Raw genomic sequence first — 25,309 nt, forward strand, 5'->3', positions numbered from 1 at the left:
AAACCGATACTTATAAGTTGTTATAGGTGTCGGTTTTCGAATTTAGGTCTGCGCATGAGAGGAGGAAAAGACTAATATGTGCCAGTTTTATATGAACAGATGCATATAAGGATGTCCCTTATTAGTTTTTTAAGTGAAACAAATAGTTAAAATATAATGTCGAGTCTAATAATTTGTGCTAACTCAACAATTCGCTTACTACAATTAAGATGTCTACGAAAACACAGATAGTCATGTAAAATTAATATATCATACTTGTCTGTTCGCTAGTGTGCACAATTAGAACACTCTTAAATCAATAGGGGATGTCAAAAGATAAACCATGACCTAACAAAATTAATTATCATAGCAGTTATCACTGCTGATTCAATTCGTATTATCGATCACGTCCTCACACTAAATAGAGATCATGACAAGTTGACGAGAATGCATCATCCAACGCCCGGAAAATATAATCACAAAAGCTACTACTTCTAAATGAGAGGACTTAAATTAATGTACTCCCTCACTCAATAATATATACATATACATATATATATATATACATATATATATATATATATATATATATATAAGACTATTATATTTCTACACGGACTTGTTTGATCATTATTTTTTTCAAATATATTATCAACAACTACAAAATTAACAATATATAAAAATATTTTCAATTGTGAAACACATATATTTTTAGTTTAATTACTAGTAAAAAAATGAATAATGACTGTGGAAAACAACGATGCCATTTATTTATTTTCAAACGGGCAAATAATTAATATTTGTCGCTAACTTTTGTAGCTTGGCTGATATCCCATAAAATATAAACTCTTAATACTTTTTTCGTTCAAAAATAAGTGTAGCAGTATATTTTAGATTTGAACTACACGATTTATTTTGGGATATGAAGATTGTATAAATATAGAGACCATAATTTCACCCATTATTTTTCAAAAAAAAAAAGCTGTGTACAATATCTAATTAATGCACGGTGGGTAACAGCTGATTTTTTCGATCGAGCCGTAATTTGGTGTCGACAAGTAAAAAGAACTTTGAGGCATGTTTGGTTCCCTATTTGGTACATAAAGGTATATATTCACACGTGACAGTACCTTCTCATCGTGCTAATTTAATCCGTATATAGATTTAATCCATTTGAATTTATAGCGATAATAATAATGAGTGTGTATAGAACAATACTTCTCTGATTTCACTTTTCATCATTTCAATTCCTTTCAAATATATAAGGAATATATAGACTTTACTTGTTGTTAAAACCTTGATATATACAATTTTTGCATGTGGATCTCTTAAGAGACCCGCATGGAAAATCAATTTTTCTATACGGGTGTCTTAAGGAGCTACATGCGAAAATAAAGGTCATTTTTTGCAGATGCCGTCACTTACAGTCTGTCTGCAACCTAAAGGGGTTCTCGTATAGAAAAATCATTTTTTTAAAGTAGTGAGAGTTCAGTAATGAAGGTCATGGATTTAGAGTAAGTTTAATACTCCCCCCATCCACTTTTGATAGATATATTTCTAAATCTAAAAAAATTACTTTTAATAGGTATATTTCAATTCAACCACCTATCCTCTTAATGACTTTCTCGGATTTACTGCGTTGCTCTCCATTTTTCTACACAAGATTAACTACATGGGCATAGAGAAATGTAAATATTAATGAATCGCTTGTTTACGAGGAATAACTAGTACTCCCTCCGGTTTCATTTTAATTGACGTTTTGGACAATGACACGCTCTATAAGATATACCTTTGACCTTATTTTTCTATTATAATATATACAATAAATAAATGCATGTTTACTTTTATTATAGTGTTTTGAAAGACAAATCTATATATGTTTTTCTAGTTTCTTTAAACTAAATATTTTTAAAGTTATTGATGGTCAAAGTTATAAAGTTTAATCTCAACCTTGTCCAAAACGTCAATTAATATTGAACCAGAGGGAGTATCATGTTTAAATGGATGATAAGTAGAATTAATTACTTATCCTTGGTCATTGTGGCAAGATGAAATATGACTATCAAAAATAGATAGAGAGAGTAAGCCACACTCAGCTGGCGGTAGTAGTGCCACATCATCCAGATTCATAGGGGGAGGAGAGAGAAAGCTGGAGGGAGAGGGCAACGGGCGCTCCAGCAAGCGCTGAGCTGCAGCACAAGAAGCTATATGCATATTACATGAATCGATGCTAAATCCGTGGCCTTTTTTTCTCTAATAATAATATTGCTATATGGCCCCATCAATAGAACACACAGGATATGATAGAGAATAGCAAGTTAGAATAAAAATAAATAAATAAAGGAAAAGTCTATACGTACTAACTTTTCTTCCTAAAATTCTTACTAATACTGACATGTCATGCTATCAGTGCATCTAGATTTTTTATAATTTTCATCTATGTAAATTAAACGGTTGAGATGATTGTTAGTGCAAATTTAGTACGTGTAACAATGCTCTAAAAAAATTAACTACCTAGATAAGTGTGTAGGTAGATTAATAGTCAGCTATTGTATCTTTATTTCTATCTTTCGGATGACAGGTCGTATCCTCTGCATTTGGGACCAAAGGCAAAGTTTACCATTGGTTCCATCCAGGCCATCCATACGTCAATCAACGGTTCCATAGTTTAGCAGTTAGCACCCTCTTAGTGACTAATTAGCAGCTTAAGAGTTTGTTCTCTCTCAAAAAAATCAAGGAAACGATCTCCAACGGTAAATCAAATACAACTAATACCTCCCTCGCCTTTTGGAACCAACTTAAAAAGTAAGATAAAATCAAGAAGCAAACAATCTCAGAATAAGAAAATCCTTTATATATACAATAGTAAAATAATTATCCCACGTCCGTATTAAGCATCTAGCAACTCTACTACTAAAATCCTCCCAAAAATTAAACATTTATTTTGAAAAAACTAAATTGTATTTGTTGTACAAGAGTATTTTATTATAAGGAAATTAATAGACAGAACCGATCTTGTTAATTAATTGGACTAATATACAAAAATTATTATATTAATTAATTAGTTGTTAATCGTCTTTGAGGTGCTAAACCATGCTGCCGTTGATTGAAGTACGGATGGTCTGGATGGAACAACGGCGAACCTTGCCTTTCATCACAAACGATACTGACCCCTCGGATGACATGTACTACTACATGTTTATAGCTAGTTGATGGCGGTACTATTAAACTTGCTCTTATGCGGTTTGCTTTCACCTGTTAGTATAGCATGTCATGTGTTACAAGGACAACACGTTTATAGGCATATCGTTACATATATGATGTGTATGTATAGTGGTGTGTGCGTTTCTCTGTCTTGTAGATAGTAGTTGTAAAAGGGTTATGATATAATGTCAACAATAATTACTAATTTTTCCCCTCTTAACTTGGAGCCATCAACTTACTTACCATTTTAGTGTTGTCTGTCTTGGTTGTCAGGCTACAGAATAATCTGCATGCATATGGGTTTTAATACACGGTCACATTTGGAACACGGACATTTCATATATAATTCCTACAGGAAATGTATCGATTCATGCGATGCTTCCAAGCTCTGAACAAAGCTCAAGATTTGCAACGCATAACGTAATAATCCTGAATCGCGGAGAACGACATTTGGTTGGTGGTACATCCCGATCGGAAAAAACTCCGCGGTTTGAACTTGCACAGGGTTTGGCGGCAATGCGCGTCCAAAGCCAAACAAATTTCTGTTGTGCCCTAACACACGGCACGTACGTACGTACAAAATAATCCGTTCTATGGTTAGCCGAAAGCTAGAAAAGCACATCTGCAAACCTTTGCCATGGTATTGGCATTTGGTAACAATATACCGAATGCATCCTGCAATATTATTACAACAAACACAAATTAACAGGATTATAACTGAAGATGGAAGATAGTAATTTCAGAGTGCCCCGTACCATGGAAACATCTTGATACATTTGCATAATGAGGATTTAATTTCTGTCATTTCTGTTTCATCGGATGCGCATTTTACCATGGAGAACACGGTCTTATCGGAAGTGCACAGGGCTCGCTACCAACTACCAAGCCAGGAATGCCACTGCAAACAAATTAAAGCACACGTTGCAACGAGACCAACCCTTTCAGCATCAAGTACTGAGTTCAGTTTCAAAAAAAAAAGTGCTTCCTCCGTTTCACAATGTAAGTCATTCTAGCATTTCCCGCATACATATTGATGTTAATGAATCTAGATAGATATATATGTCTAGATTCATTAACATCAATATAAATGTGGAAAATGCTAGAATGACTTACATTGTGAAACGGAGGGAGTACTGAGCAATAGTAAATTCATGGAGCTGATAGTAAATACTACTCACTCTGTCCCAAAATATAAGTATTTTTGAACTTTGACACGGTCATTGAGATATTACTTTGACTAAAAATATTTACAAAAATAAGATGGTTTAAATAAAAAGAGTTACATATTATGATAGTTTGTTTAATGATAAATCTAGGCATATTATTCTTACATCATTGATATTTTTATTTTTTAGCTATTAATAGTCAAAGTTAAAAATATTTTGACTCTGTACTATTCTAAAAGTGTTTATATTTTGGGATGGAGGAAGTAGAAATTAACCACCCTATGAGAACCGTGCATGACTGCAAGCTGACGTACATAGCTATAGTAAAACTTTTAACCAGGTAAAAACAGCGGTACCATACCATGAGCCTGCTGAACTGCAGCAAGCAAGCATGAATCGATGGTACTCGAGGATGAACAAAATGTGTGCACAACAACTGAAATGCTGAATGATATCAACTATCGAAGCCTGGGATGACAGGGGTGGTAACCAAATTCAGTTCATAGTGGGCATAGTACACCATCTCTAATTTTCTGAGAGGAAGTAGGTACCTGGAAGAAAAGGATTGGTTGGTTCCCGCCGGTGGAGAAGAGCCCCCCTCTCCTTTTTGCAAGTATAAATAGCCCATGAGCGTCCTGCTATATTTCATCAAGCCGAGCTCAGTGAGCAACAAGACAGTGAAGCTAGTGTTCTCAGAGCATACACAGCCAGCGACAATGGCCGGGAACTTGCTAGCCAACTATGTTCAAGTCAATGTCATGCTCCCCGTAAGCTCTAGTTCTATTTGGATAATCAAATTTTAGTCACAGCACTGGCAACATTAACATTAACATAGGCACAAACTTTCTGTAACAAGCTCAAGAAGAGCGAATTTGTGGTACACTGACCTGAATTCTGTTGCGAGATATGTAGCTGGATGTGGTGACTGTGGACAACAAGTTCGAGAAGGTCGATGAGACCCGGGCACAGCTGAAGAAGCTGACAGAGGCCGGCGTCGATGGCGTCATGGTGGACGTGTGGTGGGGGCTGGTGGAGGGGAAGGGCCCCGGGTCCTACGACTGGGAGGCCTACAAGCAGCTGTTCAGGCTGGTGCAGGAGGCCGGGCTGAAGCTGCAGGCCATCATGTCGTTCCACCAGTGCGGTGGTAACGTCGGCGACATCGTCAACATCCCGATCCCGCAGTGGGTGCAGGACGTCGGCGCGAGCGACCCCGACATCTTCTACACCAACCGTGGTGGGGCGAGGAACATCGAGTACCTCACCCTTGGAGTGGATGACCAGCCTCTCTTCCATGGAAGAACTGCCATCCAGGTTTTAGCTGATAAGCAAGCCCCACCACCACCTGCACATATGGAGTCAGATGAATTTTAGAAAAACAAAAGAGATAAAACGAGGTTTTGATTTCGTTATATGTATTACATTCTTCTCTTGTCTGTGGCTGTGACAGATGTATGCTGACTACATGAAGAGCTTCAGGGAGAACATGGCAGAGTTCTTGGATGCTGGTGTCATTGTGGACATTGAGGTGGGGCTTGGTCCAGCTGGAGAGATGAGATACCCTTCCTACCCCGAGAGCCAGGGATGGGTGTTCCCAGGCATAGGAGAATTCATAGTGAGTGTTCTTTAGTCTTTACCAGAGTAAAGATTCTTATGGCTGCCCTCATTTGATAAATAAGTTGTTGATAAAAATATTCTCCTCCATGTGATGGCTGATGACCAAAGACAACAATCATGGTCCAATTGCAGATCTCCTTTAGGAAAAAAAATTCTTTGGAAAATGAGCACAAATATTAAAGTGGTTCTGGTTCACAAAGATGTTTGGACCAAAAACAGAACTAACAGAAAAAAAAAACAGTAGAAGCAAGCCCAAGACTGAAATTAAGCAACAAAACAAGAGGAAATCAAATTCTAAATATGCTGAACAGATATGAAATGGGACAAAATGCATGACAAACGGTAGTAATTCACTGCTCTAACAGTTATTACAATAAAAAAAAATACTGCAGTGCTATGATAAATACCTGGAGGCAGATTTCAAAGCAGAAGCAGCAAAGGCTGGGCATCCTGAATGGGAATTGCCCGACGATGCTGGAGAGTACAATGACACTCCCGAGAAGACCCGATTCTTCGCGGATAATGGAACATATATCACTGAGAAGGGGAAGTTCTTCCTCACATGGTACTCAAACAAGCTGATAAAACATGGAGACAAGATCTTGGATGAAGCAAACAAGGTCTTCTTGGGATGCAGAGTGCAGCTGGCAATCAAAGTAAGTATCATGCTAAAGATCTCGGCGAATTATAGTACATGATTTTGAAGACTTCAATGATTTCAAATTAGACTAGAGGCTAGATGAATAGGCAACAGATATATATATAATGTTCCATTAATGTTGAATCTAGAACATAAATGACACATGCTCCAATGTTTGCTGGCAGATCTCCGGCATTCATTGGTGGTATAGGGTTCCAAACCATGCAGCTGAGCTCACTGCTGGATACTACAACTTGGACAACAGAGATGGCTACAGAACCATCGCACGCATGCTCACAAGGCACCGTGCCTGCGTTAACTTCACATGTGCTGAGATGAGGGATTCTGAACAAAGCTCAGAGGCAAAGAGTGCACCAGAAGAACTAGTCCAACAGGTAAATAACGGACTATTACATACTACTTACTGGTCTATAAGTTAGAACTTCTGCATTGCTCTTCTTCTAGAATAGCACAAGAGCACTTCTCATCAAAATATTCTGGCTATGAACTATGAAATGGCAGGTCCTGAGTGCTGGATGGAGAGAGGGCTTACATGTGGCATGCGAAAACGCACTCGGTCGATACGATGCAACAGCTTACAACACAATACTAAGGAATTCAAGACCGACAGGCATCAACAAGAATGGACCTCCTGAGCACAAGCTATTTGGATTCACCTACCTCCGATTATCAGACGAGCTGCTGGAGGGACAGAACTACAGCACATTCAAAACTTTCGTCAAGAGGATGCATGCTAACCTGGTGAGTGCCACCCTACAAAACCAAAAACATGCAAAATAGAATTCATGTATTGTTTGCAACTGAGATGTTTTTTTAAATAAAATTATGAATGTTGCTTCAGGATTATAATTCAAATGTTGACCCATTGGAGCCTTTGCAAAGATCAATGCCAGAAATGCCAATTGGGAAGATCTTACAAGCAGCACACCCAAAATTGGCGCCATTTCCCTTTGATGAGAACACCGACCTGCCGGTTTAAAGATCTCGCTGATGCAGTCTACAGCCACTTTGTGAGGAACAAGGGAAATAGTAAATAAGCCTATTGGGTACGATACGCCAGATGATAAATAAGCTGCTATACTAGCTGGTTATAATCATATGATGTGCCAATAATGTACAGCCGGTTATGAAACTATATGCTTTTATAATAAGCTGTAATATGTTAGCCCTTGCCCGTCCCGATCCCACGTTGTTGTATGTATTTGAGGTAATGAATAAAAGTTTGTGTGTGTCTTATTAATTATGTGATTTAACTATACAACTGGAATTGCATAAAGCAGAGCAGAGAGTATCGTACTGAAAATGATTTGGACAATGACTACTTTCTAGTTTTTGTTATACAAATACAGGGCTCCATAATTGCAGTACATATGACAGTACATTATTAACAGAGCATGATGAAAAACATTTAGTTAGCTGACAAAATAAGTTACTTCATATCAGCACGAAAACATGTCCAAATAGGACAAGATGCATATTATGTTCTGGGATATCATGCATTGTGCGCTCTCTATCAAGATGCTAGTGATGAAAACCTCATCATAAAATCACATCCAATTATCCTAAACGACTACAGCTACAAGCTTGAGATGTCCCTAAGTAGATAGCAGAGTGCAGAGTGCAGACATACAAACAGAGACAGTCTTCCATATGGCCAGATGGTCCTTACATGTTTAGTGATAAATATTCAGTTGCACAAGCCACAGCAACCAATTTTACAAGTTCTTTAACCTGGAAGGGTAGCTAACAAAATGGGAAAGTGTCAATATGACTGTTACTAGTGAATTAGCTCGGGAAATAATTCAATTCCTTGGGGGTCAGAAAATTTCTGGCAAGAACTAGTAGACTAACTAAATTGCTAAAAGCTGAATTTTGTGAGTCAAGGATGCTATTTTGACTGATCCAAACAAGTGTACTTGCCAAACCTTTTCATGTGTGTCTATGCTGAATTCCATATTGCTAGGATAATTATACTTTGCGTTACGAGTCATTTTGCAGCACAGGCAGCAGGTAGCCTGCAATTTTGCACACACGCCAGGGCACAGGCACACCCAGGAGTCAGGGTGTTGCAAAGTGAGTAGCATCTGTCCATATAGTAACACAAGAGGAACTCACAAAACATATCCTAGAAACTAGTAAGGTGCCCGTGAGTTGCAACAGAGTTTAAATCTTATGATATTCCTTCTTTTGCTTAAGAGATGCAACTATAGTTAAAAAAGAAACAGAGAAGTATATAGTTTCAGAAAAAGGTCCAATAATGTCATGGGCTTTGGGCCGGGCGTCCTAGGCCCATTGGATAGGATTAGGGTTTGTTAGGATTAGATTAAGGAGTCCTCCATCTATATGAGGGATCCTATCCCAGGTCAGTTAGGCTTAAGATTTATCTATCCCCATTCATCCCGATTCTTCTTCACATAATCCTATCCAATGGGCATAGGACGCCCGGCCCAAAGCCCATGACAAATAAGCATGTCAAATGTAACATTTCATTACACTTTTCAGCTTAAAATGAATGAAAATAATCCAAGGCAGGAATGTCTAGCTTGACAGTTGCTCATGAGTTGCAAGGGAAGATGGAAAGAGAACATGACAAATAGCATTATATCAGTCCTAGAATAGTCTTGTGCACTATAATGGAAAAGTTGCATAAAAATATGGAAGGTTTCTTTCGAACCACTGGACTGAACCATTTGAATCCATTAGAAATACATTGATTTTATTTATTTCTATGTTATTTTCATCATCATTTGCAGCATCTAGGCACCCAGAATTAGCAGAGCTTCTGGACACAGCGCCACACATGTATGCATCAAAAACAAGAAAAAGAATTGCAGAGTGCAGATATACAAACAGAGACAGTTATTCCATATGACCAGATGGTCCTTACAATTACATACTTGTAGGAACACTTCAGTTTTCTATAATGATTCATTTATTTGTAATTTTGGAGCTATCTTATAAAGCAAAATTGGATGCATAGCGATATTACGGATGGAGACTCACCCTTTCTGTACAGCTACATCAGATACTCTCTTGCAATAGTGTGTACACGACATTACGACAGTACCTGAAATGAAAAAAAAAGTTGGGATAAGTATGTCTTAATTTAATTTGATTCTGAGAAAAGAATCACGTTTAAGTCCCTTCTGGAAATTATTTACAGTTCACTTAAACAGGACGCTCTGGATCAACCCACCAGCTATACTTCTTCCAATTGAAACCAAAAAGGTATATACAGATTTTACACATAGCGTGAGCGACTCAAGACAAAGTTGGTTCATGACACATTCATACACAAATCAGCAACATAGTATCGTTCAAATCAATCAGTCATCCACATAAATTAGCGATCTAATAGGAGCTACCATAATCTGCAATCTGCTGAATTGATGGAGATGTACCAAGCAACTACTGCATTGATTAGCCAACATTTTCTGAATCATCAAAACCCGCCATGGTAGGGAGTCTACCCTCTAACGAAGAGCTAACGAAGAACAACCCGAAATTCACAGATCGGGGTGTATACTCTACTATATATATATATATATATATATATATATATATATATATATATATATATATATATATATATATATATATATATATATATATGAACTGTACACCTACAAATGCGGCCACACACAAAAAATGTACCATAATAAGCTGAAGAAATTGCAGCAGTTAGCTCATCAAAAGCTCACCAAATTTGACAGGCAACTACCCCTCCTCCCTTACCCCCTGCCGGGGCGTCGTCGTCATCATCGCCTCCGCCCTCCGCTGCCAGCAGCGATCTCGAGGAACGCCACCGCGCAGGGGGCTCGATCCGGTGGGCTCCGCGCTGCATGCAGGGCACGCTCCCGCCGCCGTACAGGGTGGCGGTTCTGGAAGCCATCGCTGCCTCCAGCAGCGGCCGGCGGGGGTTCTCGGGACGGGGGACTGTGGATCGAGAAACTGACCGGAGGTTTTCGGCGGTGCAGCGTGGACAATTTTGGCCTCCCCGCGGATCCGGCCGCCACCGGAGCGCAGCCGAGGGTCGCCGCCCCGGCGAACTTCTCCGCGGCTGCCTGTCAGTGTCCGCCGCTGTCTTCTGCAGCGCCGCCAGCGTAAGATTAGTTGGGCCGACGTAATTAGCAGCCCATCTAACAACATAGGCCTAATTCGGTTATCGACGTAAAATTAGCCCATGTCATATCCGTAACCTGATTAGGCCGTTAACATAGATTCGGCTCAGATTGAAAAATCTTCAGTACATTAAAAAAGAAAAGCAAGGAGTTGATTTTACTTCTCAACTATTGGGCGAAACAAATTTTTTTTAACAAGCAGAAAATTTTTGATTCGCCTGAAAAAGTAAAGCCCGTGTGTTAGAAAAAATAGTGGTTATGCACTACAGTGTACTCCCAGAACCACGTGTCAACCACACAGAAACAAGCCTCTCGGAGATAAACCTAGCACCCAATCGATCGTTGCTATGATTTGGTCGATGGTCACAGACATACAACAACACTATAGTGTAGAGTCTCCAAACACGACGTGTCTCCATAAAGGTTATGGCATCAAGGACACAGTTGTTGTGCATCCAAAGACTGACATGTTTTCATCCATTGTTTCTCACCAAAAGAAGATAAGGGAGGTAGATGACACCCCAAGGGGGTCATGCCCGCGGGCGTCGCCGCTACTAGCTTAGTGAATCATAAGACTAGACTTACACCTGCAAGCTCTACAGGCTACAACTTTGATCACGGTCTATCAGGCTACAACCCTGATCACGGTCTATCGTGCACCATCTCAGTGCGACTTCCTGCCTTCCAACGTGAGAGAAGGAATGGGAAGAGAAAAGGTAAGGATGGCTCATGCCTGGTCTTTGGAAGGGAGGTGGCCAAGCAGGCCAGAACTTTCTACACCGAGCTGGTCCTGCTCACCGTCGGAGCTCGTACTCACACTCTCGTCCACTCCGGTGCGGTGCCACTAGCTAGGAATAAGTTCACTTTAGGTTTCTCAATTTATCGTTGAGTTCAAATTAAATTCGTCCCTAAATCGTAATACTAGGTATAACGTGTCCCTCAATTTACAAAAGCAGTGTACTTGAGGTCCCAAGGTAGTATAGTGCCTGGTTTCGGCTGATGTGGCGGCTGAGTTAGAATGGGATCCACATGTTAGGACAATTCAGTATAAATTAAAAAAAATTGGTGGCTCCCTCTCTCCTTTTCTTGGCAGCATCAGTGTGGGAGCAGGCACTACATGTGGCGATCGAGGCCACAGGTCACGGGCGACGGTGACCGGCGATACGTGGAGGAGGGTGTTAACAGCGGCGGCAAAGGAGGGATAGGGATTGAACGATGCCTCCAGTGGCCCAGCCAACCGATTTCCCCTTATCTGCTCTAGGCCACAGCTGCGGCCGAGGTAGGGGAGGTAGCCTAGGTCAGATGCATCAGCGGCACCGCCGAGCTTGAGGGGAGAGGTGGTGGCATTGTTGGAGTTAGTCACCGACGCCGAGATGCTCCCAAATCCCCACGTGATGCCAACGAGAACGAAATGGCAAGCGAAGAGGGTGGGGCACCGTTGCAAGGGAGTAGAAGGCCTCGCCAATGGAGGAAGGGTGGGAGGATAGCGCCTCGCCATCAAGTTAGGGAGAGGATGGGGGTGGAGTAAAGGCCTCTGCCGTCGAGTTAGTTCCTCCATGGCGATCTTGTCCTCGCGTGCCGCACCTACTCCGCCTCGTAGCGGACGCCACGCACATAACCCTATGTCGGCAATCGTACCTCCTACCGCTACTAGAGCTCGAGGCGGCGATGTCCTCCCATGCATAGATCTCGTCGGCTCGGGCGGTCTCGTCCCCTGCATCGTCGGGAGCACTGCCATCTGGGAGTAGGCCCGCGAGGAGTGTGCTCTAAGACCAAATGTTGAGCTGCACTTGTGGCGCGGCAGAGTTTAGGGAGATCAAGGGTGCCCCGATGGCTTGCTCCTGGAGCTGCTCCTCTTTCTCTCCCCACACGCTCTCCCACTGGGCCATGACACTCGCACGGAGATCACCACACCAGCCTCCGCAGTGGCTACAGTGGGGGTAGGGATGCTGCAAGAGGCTGCACATGGTGGTGCCCATCCTTGCCATCGACGTTGCCCTCCAAGTTGCCAATGTCCTCGTCATCGTGCTAGTGGAGTTCCTCTACCCCTAATTGTTATCTAGCCGGGCTAGACATTCGAGCGCGCCTGCATCGAGGCGTGCGCCGTGCTCGCTTTGTCTCCGCCAGTCGTCGTCGCTGAAGGTGCCACGCTCGCCTTCTCCCTGCCACCTAGCTATCAGAAAGGAGAAGAAGCAAGAAAAGAGAAAAGAGAAATAAAGAAAATAAAGTGGGGACCTACTACAATTTTTTATTTGTAACCACACTCACTAACATGTGGGTCCCATCAATTTTTTTTATTATAAGTGCCACATCAACACCAGTTGAAACACCATCCAAACCGTCTTAAGACATTATTTGTACTGGTTTTGGGAGTTGCGAGAGTCGTGTCAAATCTGATATTGCGATTCAGGAACAAAATTTAGACGCGCCGTTGAGGGACCTATAGTGAACGTATTCCCTACCGGCTATGCTACTACCCGCAACGATTTTTTTTACATTTTTTATTAAAATATTTACAAAAAATAATTTTTTGTTTCGCAAATTTACAAATCTAATCGCCTCTCACCCTCTAGGGGGCGATTTTTAAAAATCGCCCTTCCAAAGGGCGATAAGGGACCTAAATGCAAATTTTCCAGCACAGCTTGTTTGCTCTATGATTTTATAATTTAAAAATTAAAATTATATTATATAAAGTCAGATGAAATAAAAATTTATATCAAAATTGTAGAGCTCAAGGAGATCTACAACTTTGTAGTTAACATTTTTTCATTTAAGATGTTTTAGATATCCAAATATTCGTTACAAAATATAAAACCTATTTTAAAAAATCTCAGATCTACATCTCAAACGACATCGGATGGAGATAACCTTTGACTCAAGCGAGCCGCGAGCCACGACACGCGATGACAAAATGGACAAACAACAGTGCTCACTTATAAACTAGCGGTTAAAAAAGGTGAAACCAAGTAACCAACAGCTAGCAACAAGGATAGAAGAAACGGGAGCTGATGGAGGACACCATCACCGTCGGCAGCGGAGGAGGAGGAGAGCACCGGGTGCAGGTAGCAGCAGCCAAGCTCGGCGGCGGACAGCAACAGCAAGGCAAGAAGGCAGCCGCGCCGGAGAAGTGGCTGAATGGCTTCGTTCGCTTGGTGGCGCTGGTCGAGAGGGTGGGCAACGCGCTCGGCACGCTGGCCTTCACCTGGGCTACCGTCGTCCTGCTCGGTGGATACCCCACGTCCCTGACGGCACTCGGCTCGTACAACGATTTTTGGTTCGCGACAGCCATAATCTTCCTAGAAGCCGCCAGGTTAGGGCCTATTTGTTCTGTTCTATTGTGTTGATTTCCAATCGTTTGTTTTTTTTCTTTTTAAAGGAAGGGTATTTTTACCTAGCCTCTATATCTAATATGATAGCTCCTCAATTCAAACAACTCAATCTTAAATTCGCTACTATGAAGATTCAAACTCAGGACCTCAGAGTGTTTCTCAGATCACTACAACCAGTAAACTACGTATCCTTTCGCAATCGATTGAGGATACATGGTGATCAGTTGGAGGCGGCTCCTTTGCCATCACAACAGATAGGAGCCGCCTCCAACAGACGATACGCATCGCCATTAATTTGTGGATTACTGATTATATATTATTTCATTTTCTCCATACTTCTAAAAATACTATTTCTCGACAAAAACAATTTTTATACATTGATTAGAACATTTATATCTTTTTATAAGCTATTTATTAGGTTTTTAACGTATAGTAAGACTTGGTTCTTTCATATAAGCAAATAGATAATCCATTAATTTTCATTCACAAATAATCTAAAAGGAACTCTGCCTTGCACATTCTTTTGGTATCTCTCAATGCTTCTCAAGGACTACAAAATTTCTCTTATTGTTTACTTACACATCCTATATACTTCAGGATGTTTACTGGCAGCAACAACAGGTCCGATTACCAATTGTTCTTTCGAACCAAGGGTGCTTTCAGACCTCTTGGCTGGAACTGGCTGATCGCCATCGTCTGCATTCTGGATGTTTGGAAGCTGTTGATTCCCCTTCCCCATAAGAAGAATGTTATGGCAGCTGTAGTGCTTTATGCTATGATAATTCTGCTTATACTTGGCAAGAGTATGACTCCAAAGTTTCAGCCATCACTACGCAACCCGTTACGCCGTGCCATATCACTATGGAGCCCCTTAGCTGCGATACTGTTGATGACTCCAGCCATGCAGCATGACCATTCAAGGGACTTTGTTAGGAACATTACAGGAAACGGATCGATAACCACAATAACGGGTGACTTCGCTCCAACTAGGTCCACAGTAGTTGCCAAATGGATAGTATTTCTACTATTGCTGGTATCCGTCCTCGTGGTGACAATCAGCAGGCTACAGTTCCCAAGAATCATCAAATTGTTAGATAGTGCTTGGGGCAGAAAACTAGTGTCTTGGCGTCGATCTATTCAGAACATTTGCATGCTTGCTGCGCTAGTGATGGTAGTACTGACTACTGATGGCTTCTTTCGGTTCCTGATAATCGGGATGCTAGTCATTGTTGCTGTGATGGTGTCGTCGGGCAACTTGCAGATACCAGCAGCAGTCTTGCGTGTTGTGTTCGCAGGCCTCGCACTGTCACACCTTATGGCACTACATAAGAACAACAAAGAAGACGAAGAGACTAACCTGGTACCATCTCTCATTGTCTTCTATGCGATGGTGACGGCCCAAGGAATACTCTACACCGTGGCATGCACCCTCGAGATCTTCTCATTCATCCCCCGGAGATCCCTCATCCGGCGTGCTGGATTCAGAGGTCAGCTGGGAGTGGAATATGTCAATCTGTATTATGCATATGCCTTGGAGAAATGCATGGAAAAGGCTGTGTTTGCTCCGAAGAAAACCAGCCTGGGCAACTTTGCCATGGATTCCCTGAACTCAGACTCTCCCAAGAATCATCTCTATGGGATTCAACTGATGCATAGCCTTCTGGAGAAGGAGACGACAAGGGCGCGGCTCCTTGAAAAGCTCATCACTTCTACAAAGACCATGGCTAGGATAATAAGTATGTTGGGCTGGACTAGCCCAAATTATATGACGGTCAGATTATATGCCGCGAAAGTAACTGCTGAGCTTGCGAAGGACCTCCAAGTTATCGCTGTTCCTAGGGCAATGCAGCTTGTGTCTGCCCTTCTGGACACCGATGGCAAACTTAAAAAGGGAAATCCACTTCTGCAGGTAGACGATGAACAAGAGGAGAGGCAGGATCCCATTCTCAGCACAGCAAATAGCCAAGAGGAAAGACCGAATGCAATTAGGAATGCAGATGATCCCCCAAAGCAAAGACAACAAGAGACACTTCAAGGCACTCATAACCTGCCGGAGACACAAACTCGATCAGCCCACATCCATGAACAGAACTGCATAATTAGAAGCTTGCAGAAGATTTCAGAGTACTGGACAGTTCCCAAGGAGCATCCATTGACATACCATGATCAACTTCCTGCACTTGGCATGTTGATTGTTGACAAGCTTGCTAGTTGTGATCAAAATAACTGTGTGGAAATTGATAGAGTAACTGACCTCATTCCGAAGATCATAGGATTTACAAGCTTCAGAAGTGACACAATGAACAGTGAAGCACAGCAAATGGTCCTAGTGAAGTCATCACTGAAGGTGTTGCAGAGGCTGACAAGCATTGAAGGGGAAATCGGCAAAGCACTGCGGTACAAGATATCGAAGCATCCCTTCTTGTTAAGAAACCTCGCAGATATCTTGGGAGACAACATCAGAGACCAAGAATTAAAAAAGCTTGCAGTAGGAATCCTCAGAAACATTTCCATTGATGGTAACACAAGGCAGGAGATTGGGAACATGAAGGTGCTCATAACCAGACTGATGAAGGCATTCCTCGACTTACATAGAACCTCCAACACAGATGTTGATTTCTTGCTACCAAAGGTCGCCGGGCAAGCACTAGCAATGCTAGCAATGGATAATGTGCACAACTGCTTAGTTATGTTGAAGGAACCAGAGTTCATTACTAAACTCAAAAATATGATCCTGATCCAAGATGAAAAGTACATATATGTGGCGCCAAGCCTGTTACGTAGTATGTGCCAGCATGCCCAAGCCAAGCTCACAGAATTAGACCTAAAAGAACTATCTCACACCTTACGAGAGGTGAGCCCTGCTACTTAATGCTACAGATGCAATATTTGAGGTGGATAGTGTGGTATGCTTTTTTGCATAAATTATTTTATGTTAGAGGAGGGAATTCCACCTGCATTTTTTTCAAACTGGGTCATTTATTACTAGTAAAATAGAGTATAATATACCGTGTTTTGCTGAATTATGTTGTTACCAATCATGCTACATTATCCACTACAGGTGTTGGAAAGAATAATGAATGCTGAAGGGGCAGAACTAGAGATTCTCATTGGCCTTAGTTCACAGATATGCAAAGTCAATCCTGAAGAATTTGCCCAAGAGCTAGATCACGGACATATTAGGCAAAGATTTGTGAAGAGGCTAGTGGATGCACTGAATGCAAACATGAAACCAAGTGCTCACTGCCCTGGGATCCGGAGGGTGATACTTGAGCAATCCATATACATGATGGAGTGCAATTCTCACTACGCCAATTGTTTCAATGAATTCCGGATGATGGACGCACTGTCAATTGTAGAAGAAACGCCCTCAAAGGTTGAGAACTACATGGTTTTCTTGGGTGATGTAGGCTTTATGGAATGCGGCACACCTCTCTTTGCTCTAGTGGACAGAGCAAAAGAACTGATGGGTCGTCAATGGTTGCAAGGAATCAACAGTGCCAACTAAAAGTAATTGTATGAGATGATTTCTCATTTACAGTTACAGTGATTTAGTCTATTGTGCATTGCAATCCAAATGCCGTAAATTTTTAGTTGATGCATGTTGTGGCCATGGTAAAAGAAACAAACAGAAAATGATGGCATTGGAGTCAGAAGGCCATGCATATTACTAACATGTGGTAAAAAGAAAAAAGTGAATGTGCACATGGCCTTTCTAGAAAGAACACGATTTGCCTCTGAGATGAGAAAATACTATTGTAATTGTACCTCATTAGTTTCTTTTTAGAAAATGGAATAAACCCGACCTCTACATCCAACCGGATGTACACGGCCAACCTCATTAGTACTGCATTGTAATATGTTTGCCTGCTTTTCTAATGATGATTTGTCCCATTATCATCTCTTGGAGTGAACAATGCATAACTGGTAATATATAGATTGCAGTTCCTGTGCCAGGCTCTAGCACGTGTACTAGTTTTGGCATCAATTGTTTTCTTAAAATCTGTGGTTTATTTTGACACCTGAAAATTGAGTTATCTTTTGTAGCAACTAGCCCCATTCAACGCAAGCCAGTAGCAGCCCACATTGCACAGCTTATGGAGTACAGTCCCTCCCTGGCGAACTCAACTGAACAACCATGAATACATGAATCATGCGCCATGTCAATAATGCAAGACATGATGCCTGATTTTGATTTTAGTAGTTGGTTTTCCATTTTTGTAAACTACGATGCCTGTTTGGAGGCGAGTGAACACAGAACCCTCAAATTCGCATATACTGCGCTGGTTATATACTTATATATTGAGACCAAAACTATGGCGCATTAAATTTTCTGCAACTCGCATTGCGATTAATCAGTACAGCAGCAATCGAAGAAAACTCCCAAATTTCCACATCCCTAAACCAGTCGATTCCAGTATAATCATTGACTCTCCCTGTTACTATTTTCTTACGCAAGGACAACCATATATATGAACTGAACCAAATGACCTAAGCGACGAGATAAACATTCTGCTTCCTTATAAGAAAAGAGACGAGCAAAACGAAGGGATGCAGAAGAGAAAAAAAACGGGGGAAGGAGACACCACCCGTCGACGGAATGAGCTGGAGGGGGATTCGCCCTCTCCGCGGCGGCTGCTCTTCTCTCCGCCCAAGATCCTCCCCCGCCACCCAGCCGCTACTGTGACGCCTCGCCGTCGCCGCGTCGGCCGCTCTTTTCTCCGCCGGAGAGCCCCTCGCCCAGCCCACCGCCGCGCCCAGCCGGCACCGTTGCGGTCGAGGGAAGAAGCCAGTGCCCAGATAAAAGTTTGTACGTGGGCCAAATGTCAGGCCCTTCAAAAGACCTAGCGAAATTGTTTACGGCCCAAATGTTGGAACAGCTACAACTCAACGTGGGCCTAATTTTAGTCGACGTAAAATTTGCACAATACCCGAAATATGGGCCTAAGTATATACTTACTCGTACCCTCTCAAAAAAAAAGTATATACTTACTCCGTACTATATTTGAACGTTTAATTTAATTATTTAGATCGTATATGAAAAATAATTATGGATCATAAGAACGTTTAAAAATATATAGAGCATATATTCCAAGGAGTATTACACTGGTAGTCCAACCGAAAATAAATGCTTGCATGTAATACTAAACAAGCAGCTCTGAACAAAAGTAACCATAATAAAGTAATTAAGTAGCTTTAACAACAGCCACATGACCCAATTCCACCGAACCCAAATAAAGCTTGCCGCCGCCTCTCTCAATCACCTCCGTTGGCCTGACGTTCTTCGGCCCCCTCAACTCCTGCAAGATCTTCCCCCTTGCGACCGATCCTCACGGCGAGGAGGTGGGTGTCCGAGCCGTACGGCGACTCCGTCTTCTCACGGTGCAGCGCCACCCAGTAGCCTCCCTTCCCGTCGGGCCTCACGTTGTCCGGGACTCCGGGTAGCCCGGCAGCTCGGCGAACGGCTCCGACGTACCGGCCTTGGGGCCCTCGATCCAGTGCCTCACCAGCTTGCACGGCCCCGTCAGTGCCACCACGAGGTGACTCCGATCGGCGCTAAGGGCGAGGCCGTTGGGGTACGTCATTCCGGACTGGAGCACGTCGAGGTAGCCCGTCGTCGGGTCGTACTTCAACAGGCGGCCCGTGGAGTCGCCGGTGGCCGTGACCATCTCGTGCTGGGATCGCTGGAAGCGCGTGCTGCTGTCGGTGAAGTAGACCTCGCCGGTGACCTGGTTGACGTCGACGCCGTTGGTGAACTTGAACGGCACGCCGTCGGCCTCCGTGGCGAGCACCGTTGCCTCCCCGCCGCGCGGGCCGACACGCATGAGGCCCTTGTACGCGTCGGCGATGTAGAGGTTACCGGAGGTGTTGTGGAACCTCAGGCCGAGCGGCCGGCCGCACTTGCTCTCGGTGAGCTCGGCGGGATGGAGCTTGGGAGCCATGCACTTGGCGACGTTGTACCCCGGGGCGTGGGAGTACGTCGTCCAGCCTTTGTCGGCGCGGTCCCAGCGGAGGATGCGGCCGTCGGAGACGCCGCTGTAGGGGCCATCGCCGAACTTGTCGAACGCGACGCTCTCAGGGCCGACCAGCGTCGTGGGCAGCGGCAGCGTCTCGACCAGTGTGGCGGAGGTGTCCTTCGCGACGGCCGCGGCGAGGGCGCGCGACGGCAAGAGCAGCAGGAAGACGACGATCGTCAGCGCCACCCGAGTCAGAGTCCCCACCCTCCCGGTGCCGAGGACGGCCCCCATGAATGAGAATCGCCTTGCTTTGCTTCGTCTCACTATCGAAATTTTCTTTTTTTGCCTTCGCGTGTTTTTCTGAAATGTTCTTCGCTGCTTGCTTGCACTGGTGCCGCGCGCCGGAGTGTGCCTTTATAGCCGTGGCCACTGCAGGCAGGCCACGTCCAATTTCGGACGCCGGTTCCGATTGTGTCGTGCACAACTGAACACTGAAGCCGAATCGGAGTCGGAGTTACCAAGATTAGTGCGGTCGACGTAATTAGACCATCAATATGCGGATTCGGAATCGGCATTTTTATGGGGTGACGTAATCAACCCGTTTAATATCCTGGACCTAATTAGCTCATCCACGTAAATTCAGCCCATCTAAGGGCGTGCTTGGGAGGTGGAAACGTTGTACACTCGCTCCGAGGGCCTTCTGGGATCGTGGAAATTTTATACGCTCGCGAAACCTTTACGCCCGTAATTACAAGAAAACATGTGTAAAACAAAAATAAATATCTTTGGTAAATGTTGTTTTCTTTCGGAATACACGGTAGACGCACACGTCACTACATGTGTAACTCATCCTAACAAACAATAACCAACGACAACACATCCTTGACATTACTAATTAAAATTTAAGTGCATACCCATCTATGCATCCGTAATATTCATAGGCATTAGGATTTGAACTCCAGTGGAAGTACTCCCGCATCACTCACTATAACAAAAAAACATATTTTTTGTATGTGGCCAAACGCTTTGCTAGTTATTAAAGATATGTGAAAATCGATGATTTTTGTAGGCCGCCACCCTAAGACCCCGTCAGCGCATAATTAAGTGGCATGACTAAAAAAATAATTTTTGGCGTAATAAAACAAAGTCCATATCCAAATATTGTCCGATTCGCAAAAATCACAATGCAATTTCACCATTTGAAATTCAAAACTGAATTGTCAAATTCACAAAAAATAAAAATCATCCGAGGATTTCAGCATCGGCATCCCTGCGTTGGCATCTCCTTCTTGATCCAGTCTCTAAGGGAAGAAGCCAAAGTAGCGCATCATCGATGTTGGCGATCGAGGGAGGGCGGAACATGTGAATTCATGTACAATTCTGAACTCATATTAAAATCATTTCATGAACTGTAGCAGCAAACAAGCTATGATGCTGAAACGGAAGAGTATTCACGCATCAAAAAATTACAATGATGAAACAGGATGCAAGTCAGAATAGAACATGACTTATGGGATAAACTGTAAGCATACCAGCAGCCGCCATTACTCGTGCAACAAGCGAATTGAGCGTAACTCGTTAAGTTCGCTGTGGTGGACCATAACCGATTTAATTTGTTTGGGGTGTAGATGATGAGAAACAACTGATGTGATTTCAGATAGTGAGAATATAAAGAATCGGATTATCGGAAAATCAAGTAATCAACTTCTGGTAATTAGCATCGCAAAAAAAGACTTCTGGTAATTAGTTTATTTTTTAAATTCTACTATTACAGTTTTTTAAATCTAAATAAAAAGCTAGATTATTTAGAGGAACCTTTGATTATGACAGAAGCTGCAGGCTCCAGAAGTTTTCCCAACGATGCCCTATATTCTTAACTTAGCATAGGCGCTCCTAATTATGACTAATTGTCCTTTTAATGATAGCAACTTACTCGTCGAGTACGAGGTGTTTATAAATATGTGATATGTGGTTGTTTCTTGGAGGCGCTCATAGTAATAGGAGTGTGTGTATGTTTATATGATCATTATTGCAAGATTATCCTAATTGTATTCTATTCAATGATATGAGATTATTATAGTAAGTGCTAATTACTTTCTCCGTCCAATATTATTTTCATTTTAGCTCATTATATTTGTCCCAAAATACGTTTATTTTGAAGTAATCATTACATCAAAGTTTGTAAAAGTGGAGAATAATTATATTGCGAGTATATAAAGTGAGAAATAGTTGCATTGGGATTTAATAAATTAGGGGTATTATTATTATTATTATTATTATTACTACTACTACTACTACTACTTTTGTATTAGTATGTGTGGGATGGGTAAAAAATTAACTTATTTTAGGACGTATGTAGTAGAACTAGTATATAAATCTACAAATGTATGATTTTACAATAAAAAGTACACTACATTACAAGAAACATAAATCGCAAGTAGTACTTAATCGTAATTCTATGCGAGAAGTTATCTTATATTACTGAAAGAAATTTACAGCTAACAATTCACGGTCGTGGGGAATATACAAACATTTCAATATACTATAAAAAAACACCCACGTCCTAAATATCATGATTCTTAAACAAGCACAGCAAAGTGTGACTATCCGTAGCTATAGTTCTATATGAAATCAAAATATACAGCATACTCCTATATTCCCAGGAGATCCAGATGAAGTGCAAATTTATTACATTGCTAGTTCGACCGAAATTTAATACTTACATCTAAAACAAAATAAACGCTCTAAACAAAAGCAACTATATGAACTAATCAAGTAGCCTTGACAACGGCGACATGACCTAATTCAACTGAACCCAGGTAAAGCTTGCCGCCGCTTCTCTCAATCACCTCCGTTGGCCTGACGTTCTTCGGCCCCCTCAACTCCTGCAAGATCTTCCCCTTGCGGCCAATCCTTACGGCGAGGAGGTGGGTGTCCGAGCCATACGGCGTCTCGGTCTTCTCGCGGTGCAGCGCCACCCAGTAGCCTCCCTTCCCATCGGGCCTCACGTTGTCCGGGTAGCCCGGCAGCTCGGCGAACGGCTCCGACGTACCGGCCTTGGGGCCCTCGATCCAGTGCCTCACCAGCTTGCACGGCCCCGTCAGCGCCACCACGAGGTGACTCCGATCGGCGCTAAGCGCGAGGCCGTTGGGGTACGTCATTCCGGACTGGAGCACGTCGAGGTAGCCCGTCGTCGGGTCGTACTTCATCAGGCGGCCCGTGGAGTCGCCGGTGGCCGTGACCATCTCGTGCTGGGATCGCTGGAAGCGCGTGCTGCTGTCGGTGAAGTAGACCTCGCCGGTGACTTGGTTGACGTCGACACCGTTGGTGAACTTGAACGGCACTCCATCGGCCTCCGTGGCGAGCACCGTTGCCTCCCCGCCGCGCGGGCCGACACGCATGAGGCCCTTGTACGCGTCGGCGATGTAGAGGTTACCGGAGGTGTTGTGGAACCGGAGGCCGAGCGGCCGGCCGCACTTGCTCTCGGTGAGCTCCGCGGGATGGAGCTTGGGAGCCATGCACTTGGCGACGTTGTAGCCCGGGGCGTGGGAGTACGTCGTCCAGCCTTTGTCGGCGCGGTCCCAGCGGAGGATGCGGCCGTCGGAGACGCCGCTGTAGGGGCCATCGCCGAACTTGTCGAACGCGACGCTCTCAGGGCCAACCAGCGTTGCGGGCAGCGGCAGCGTCTCGACCAGTGTGGCGGAGGTGTCCTTCGCGACGGCCGCGGCGAGGGCGTGCGATGGCAGGAGCAGCAGGAAGACGACGATCGTCAGCGCCACCCGAGTCAGAGTCCCCACCCTCCCGGTGCCGAGGACGGCGCCCATGAATGAGATTGAGAATCGCCTTTGCTTTGCTTCGTCTGGCTGTCAAACTAGCTTCTCTTCTTCGCTTCGCGCTTTGTAATGGTGAGATGTTCTTCGCTTCTGAGATGCTTGGATTGGTGGAGCGCGGTGGCCGTGCCTTTATACCGGTAGCCACATCCACGTCGTCGATTCGGATACCGACTCCGATTTTACAACGAACCGAACCTCAGCTTGTTGCCTTGTTTACAGTCCAGACTGTGCTTAATTTCGGCCTGTGTATAAATGGATCTGGATCTAATGTCAGCCCATGAAAAAAGGTTGGATGGTTAGGCCTGCATTGAATTTGATATGGATGTATGTTTGGCCCAGATATAATTTTATATGGGCTTAGTTTCCAGCCGACGTATGTTATGTCGTGGGCAATTTACGCCCTCAGTTAGGAATAAGTTTACCTTGAGTCCCTCAAAATATAGCTCCATCAAATTTATATCCGTGAACCGCAATATCAGATATTTTAAACCCCCAACTATTTAAACCGGTGTAATCTCACCCCCTCAGCAATTTTGAAGGACAATTTCTTTAACGTGGCCTTTGACTTGGTCCAACTTGCTGAGTTATCCTGTGAGGCCCACCCGTTAGTGACCCTTATATAACTTATCTTCCTTCCTTTCCCCTCCATTTGATCAGCGCCACCCCTCTTCCCCCTTCTGCTCCACGTTGGGCCGCCGTCAGGAAGGAGAAGTACGTTAGGAGCGACGTCGAATGCAGTAGTGGCAGTAGGGAGAGTGGCAGAGGTGGTGCAGGTCAGGGGTGGCTCTCCGGCGAGATAAGCTACGGCGGCTTGACAGAGGTCGCGGTTTGAAGTGACAATGGCGTGGTTGTGGCGGTTCTTCGATGAGATAAGCTATGGCGGCTCAACGGCGCGCACGATCCTTTTGGTGAGATAATTAAGCTACGGCAGCTCGACGGGTGTGGTGCTCTGCGGTGACGATAACATGGGTACCGCCGTGCTCATTTGCATTGAGGTGGGGTGCTTAGCAACGACAAGGTGTCTAGTCGGACTAGTTCCGTCCCTTTTCTTTGCTCTTAACTAAACATAGGAGCTTATGTGATGGCAACAAGAACAGAGAGGAGGCAGGGTGGTGGAAAGACGTAGCCCTGCTTTGTCTTGAAGTTTGAAGCAAAGAGGAAAAGCTTGAAGCTAGTGTTTTAGTTTTTCTTTATTGTTTGTTATATATTTCAGTTATGAGATTAAGAATGTAACTTATGGTTGTATAAATATCCACTTGAGGTCGGATTTCTAACCGCTCTTAAGCTTTTTTTTGTGTGTGTGTCTTTGATTACTGCTCAGGATAAATTAAAGAGTGAAATACATGGCCGGTCTCTTAACTTGTGTAGTGGTATCACTTAGGTCCGTAAACTTAAAAATTGTACGTTTAGGTCCGTGAACTTGGTTTAATGTACCACTCCGGTCC

At 43.4% G+C, this 25,309-nt stretch overlaps 3 protein-coding genes, 2 long non-coding RNA genes and 1 pseudogene across 7 annotated transcripts; 2 read left to right on the top strand and 4 right to left on the bottom strand.

Annotated features, from left to right (window-relative positions):
- Window positions 1-3,452: 3,452 nt before the first annotated feature.
- LOC127778351 (uncharacterized) lies at window positions 3,453-5,383 on the bottom strand. 2 transcript variants are annotated; one of them, XR_008018496.1, is made up of 4 exons: window positions 5,237-5,383; window positions 4,901-4,984; window positions 3,939-4,817; window positions 3,453-3,858 (listed from the first exon to the last, which is right to left on the bottom strand). It is a non-coding gene; the product is annotated as an uncharacterized LOC127778351 (long non-coding RNA). The 2 variants fall into 2 exon arrangements; XR_008018495.1 differs by having other exon boundaries at window positions 3,483-3,858; window positions 3,939-4,081.
- On the top strand, window positions 5,013-7,867 carry LOC127778342 (beta-amylase Tri a 17). Its single transcript, XM_052304927.1, has 7 exons — window positions 5,013-5,116; window positions 5,262-5,660; window positions 5,797-5,961; window positions 6,356-6,619; window positions 6,789-6,998; window positions 7,126-7,365; window positions 7,466-7,867. Exons 1-7 carry the CDS (start codon window positions 5,066-5,068, stop codon window positions 7,601-7,603), a joined length of 1,467 nt encoding a protein of 488 aa, XP_052160887.1. The 5' UTR covers window positions 5,013-5,065; the 3' UTR covers window positions 7,604-7,867.
- Window positions 5,550-10,718, bottom strand: LOC127778349 (uncharacterized). Of its 2 annotated transcripts, none has more exons than XR_008018494.1 (6): window positions 10,326-10,718; window positions 9,628-9,691; window positions 7,285-7,377; window positions 6,371-6,607; window positions 5,769-6,058; window positions 5,550-5,691 (listed from the first exon to the last, which is right to left on the bottom strand). It is a non-coding gene; the product is annotated as an uncharacterized LOC127778349 (long non-coding RNA). The 2 variants fall into 2 exon arrangements; XR_008018493.1 differs by having other exon boundaries at window positions 5,769-6,100.
- A 3,035-nt stretch (window positions 10,719-13,753) lies between these two features.
- Window positions 13,754-18,283, top strand: LOC127778348 (uncharacterized). Its single transcript, XM_052304933.1, has 3 exons — window positions 13,754-14,055; window positions 14,672-16,928; window positions 17,136-18,283. Exons 1-3 carry the CDS (start codon window positions 13,754-13,756, stop codon window positions 17,580-17,582), a joined length of 3,006 nt encoding a protein of 1,001 aa, XP_052160893.1. The 3' UTR covers window positions 17,583-18,283.
- A 977-nt stretch (window positions 18,284-19,260) lies between these two features.
- On the bottom strand, window positions 19,261-20,016 carry LOC127778343 (protein STRICTOSIDINE SYNTHASE-LIKE 10-like; annotated as a pseudogene).
- A 2,786-nt stretch (window positions 20,017-22,802) lies between these two features.
- Window positions 22,803-23,564, bottom strand: LOC127778347 (protein STRICTOSIDINE SYNTHASE-LIKE 10-like). Its single transcript, XM_052304932.1, has one exon. It carries the CDS (start codon window positions 23,547-23,549, stop codon window positions 22,803-22,805), a length of 747 nt encoding a protein of 248 aa, XP_052160892.1. The 5' UTR covers window positions 23,550-23,564.
- Window positions 23,565-25,309: the final 1,745 nt, after the last annotated feature.

This window comes from Oryza glaberrima, chromosome 7 (assembly GCF_000147395.1).
Source record: "Oryza glaberrima chromosome 7, OglaRS2, whole genome shotgun sequence".
NCBI lineage: Eukaryota > Viridiplantae > Streptophyta > Magnoliopsida > Poales > Poaceae > Oryza > Oryza glaberrima.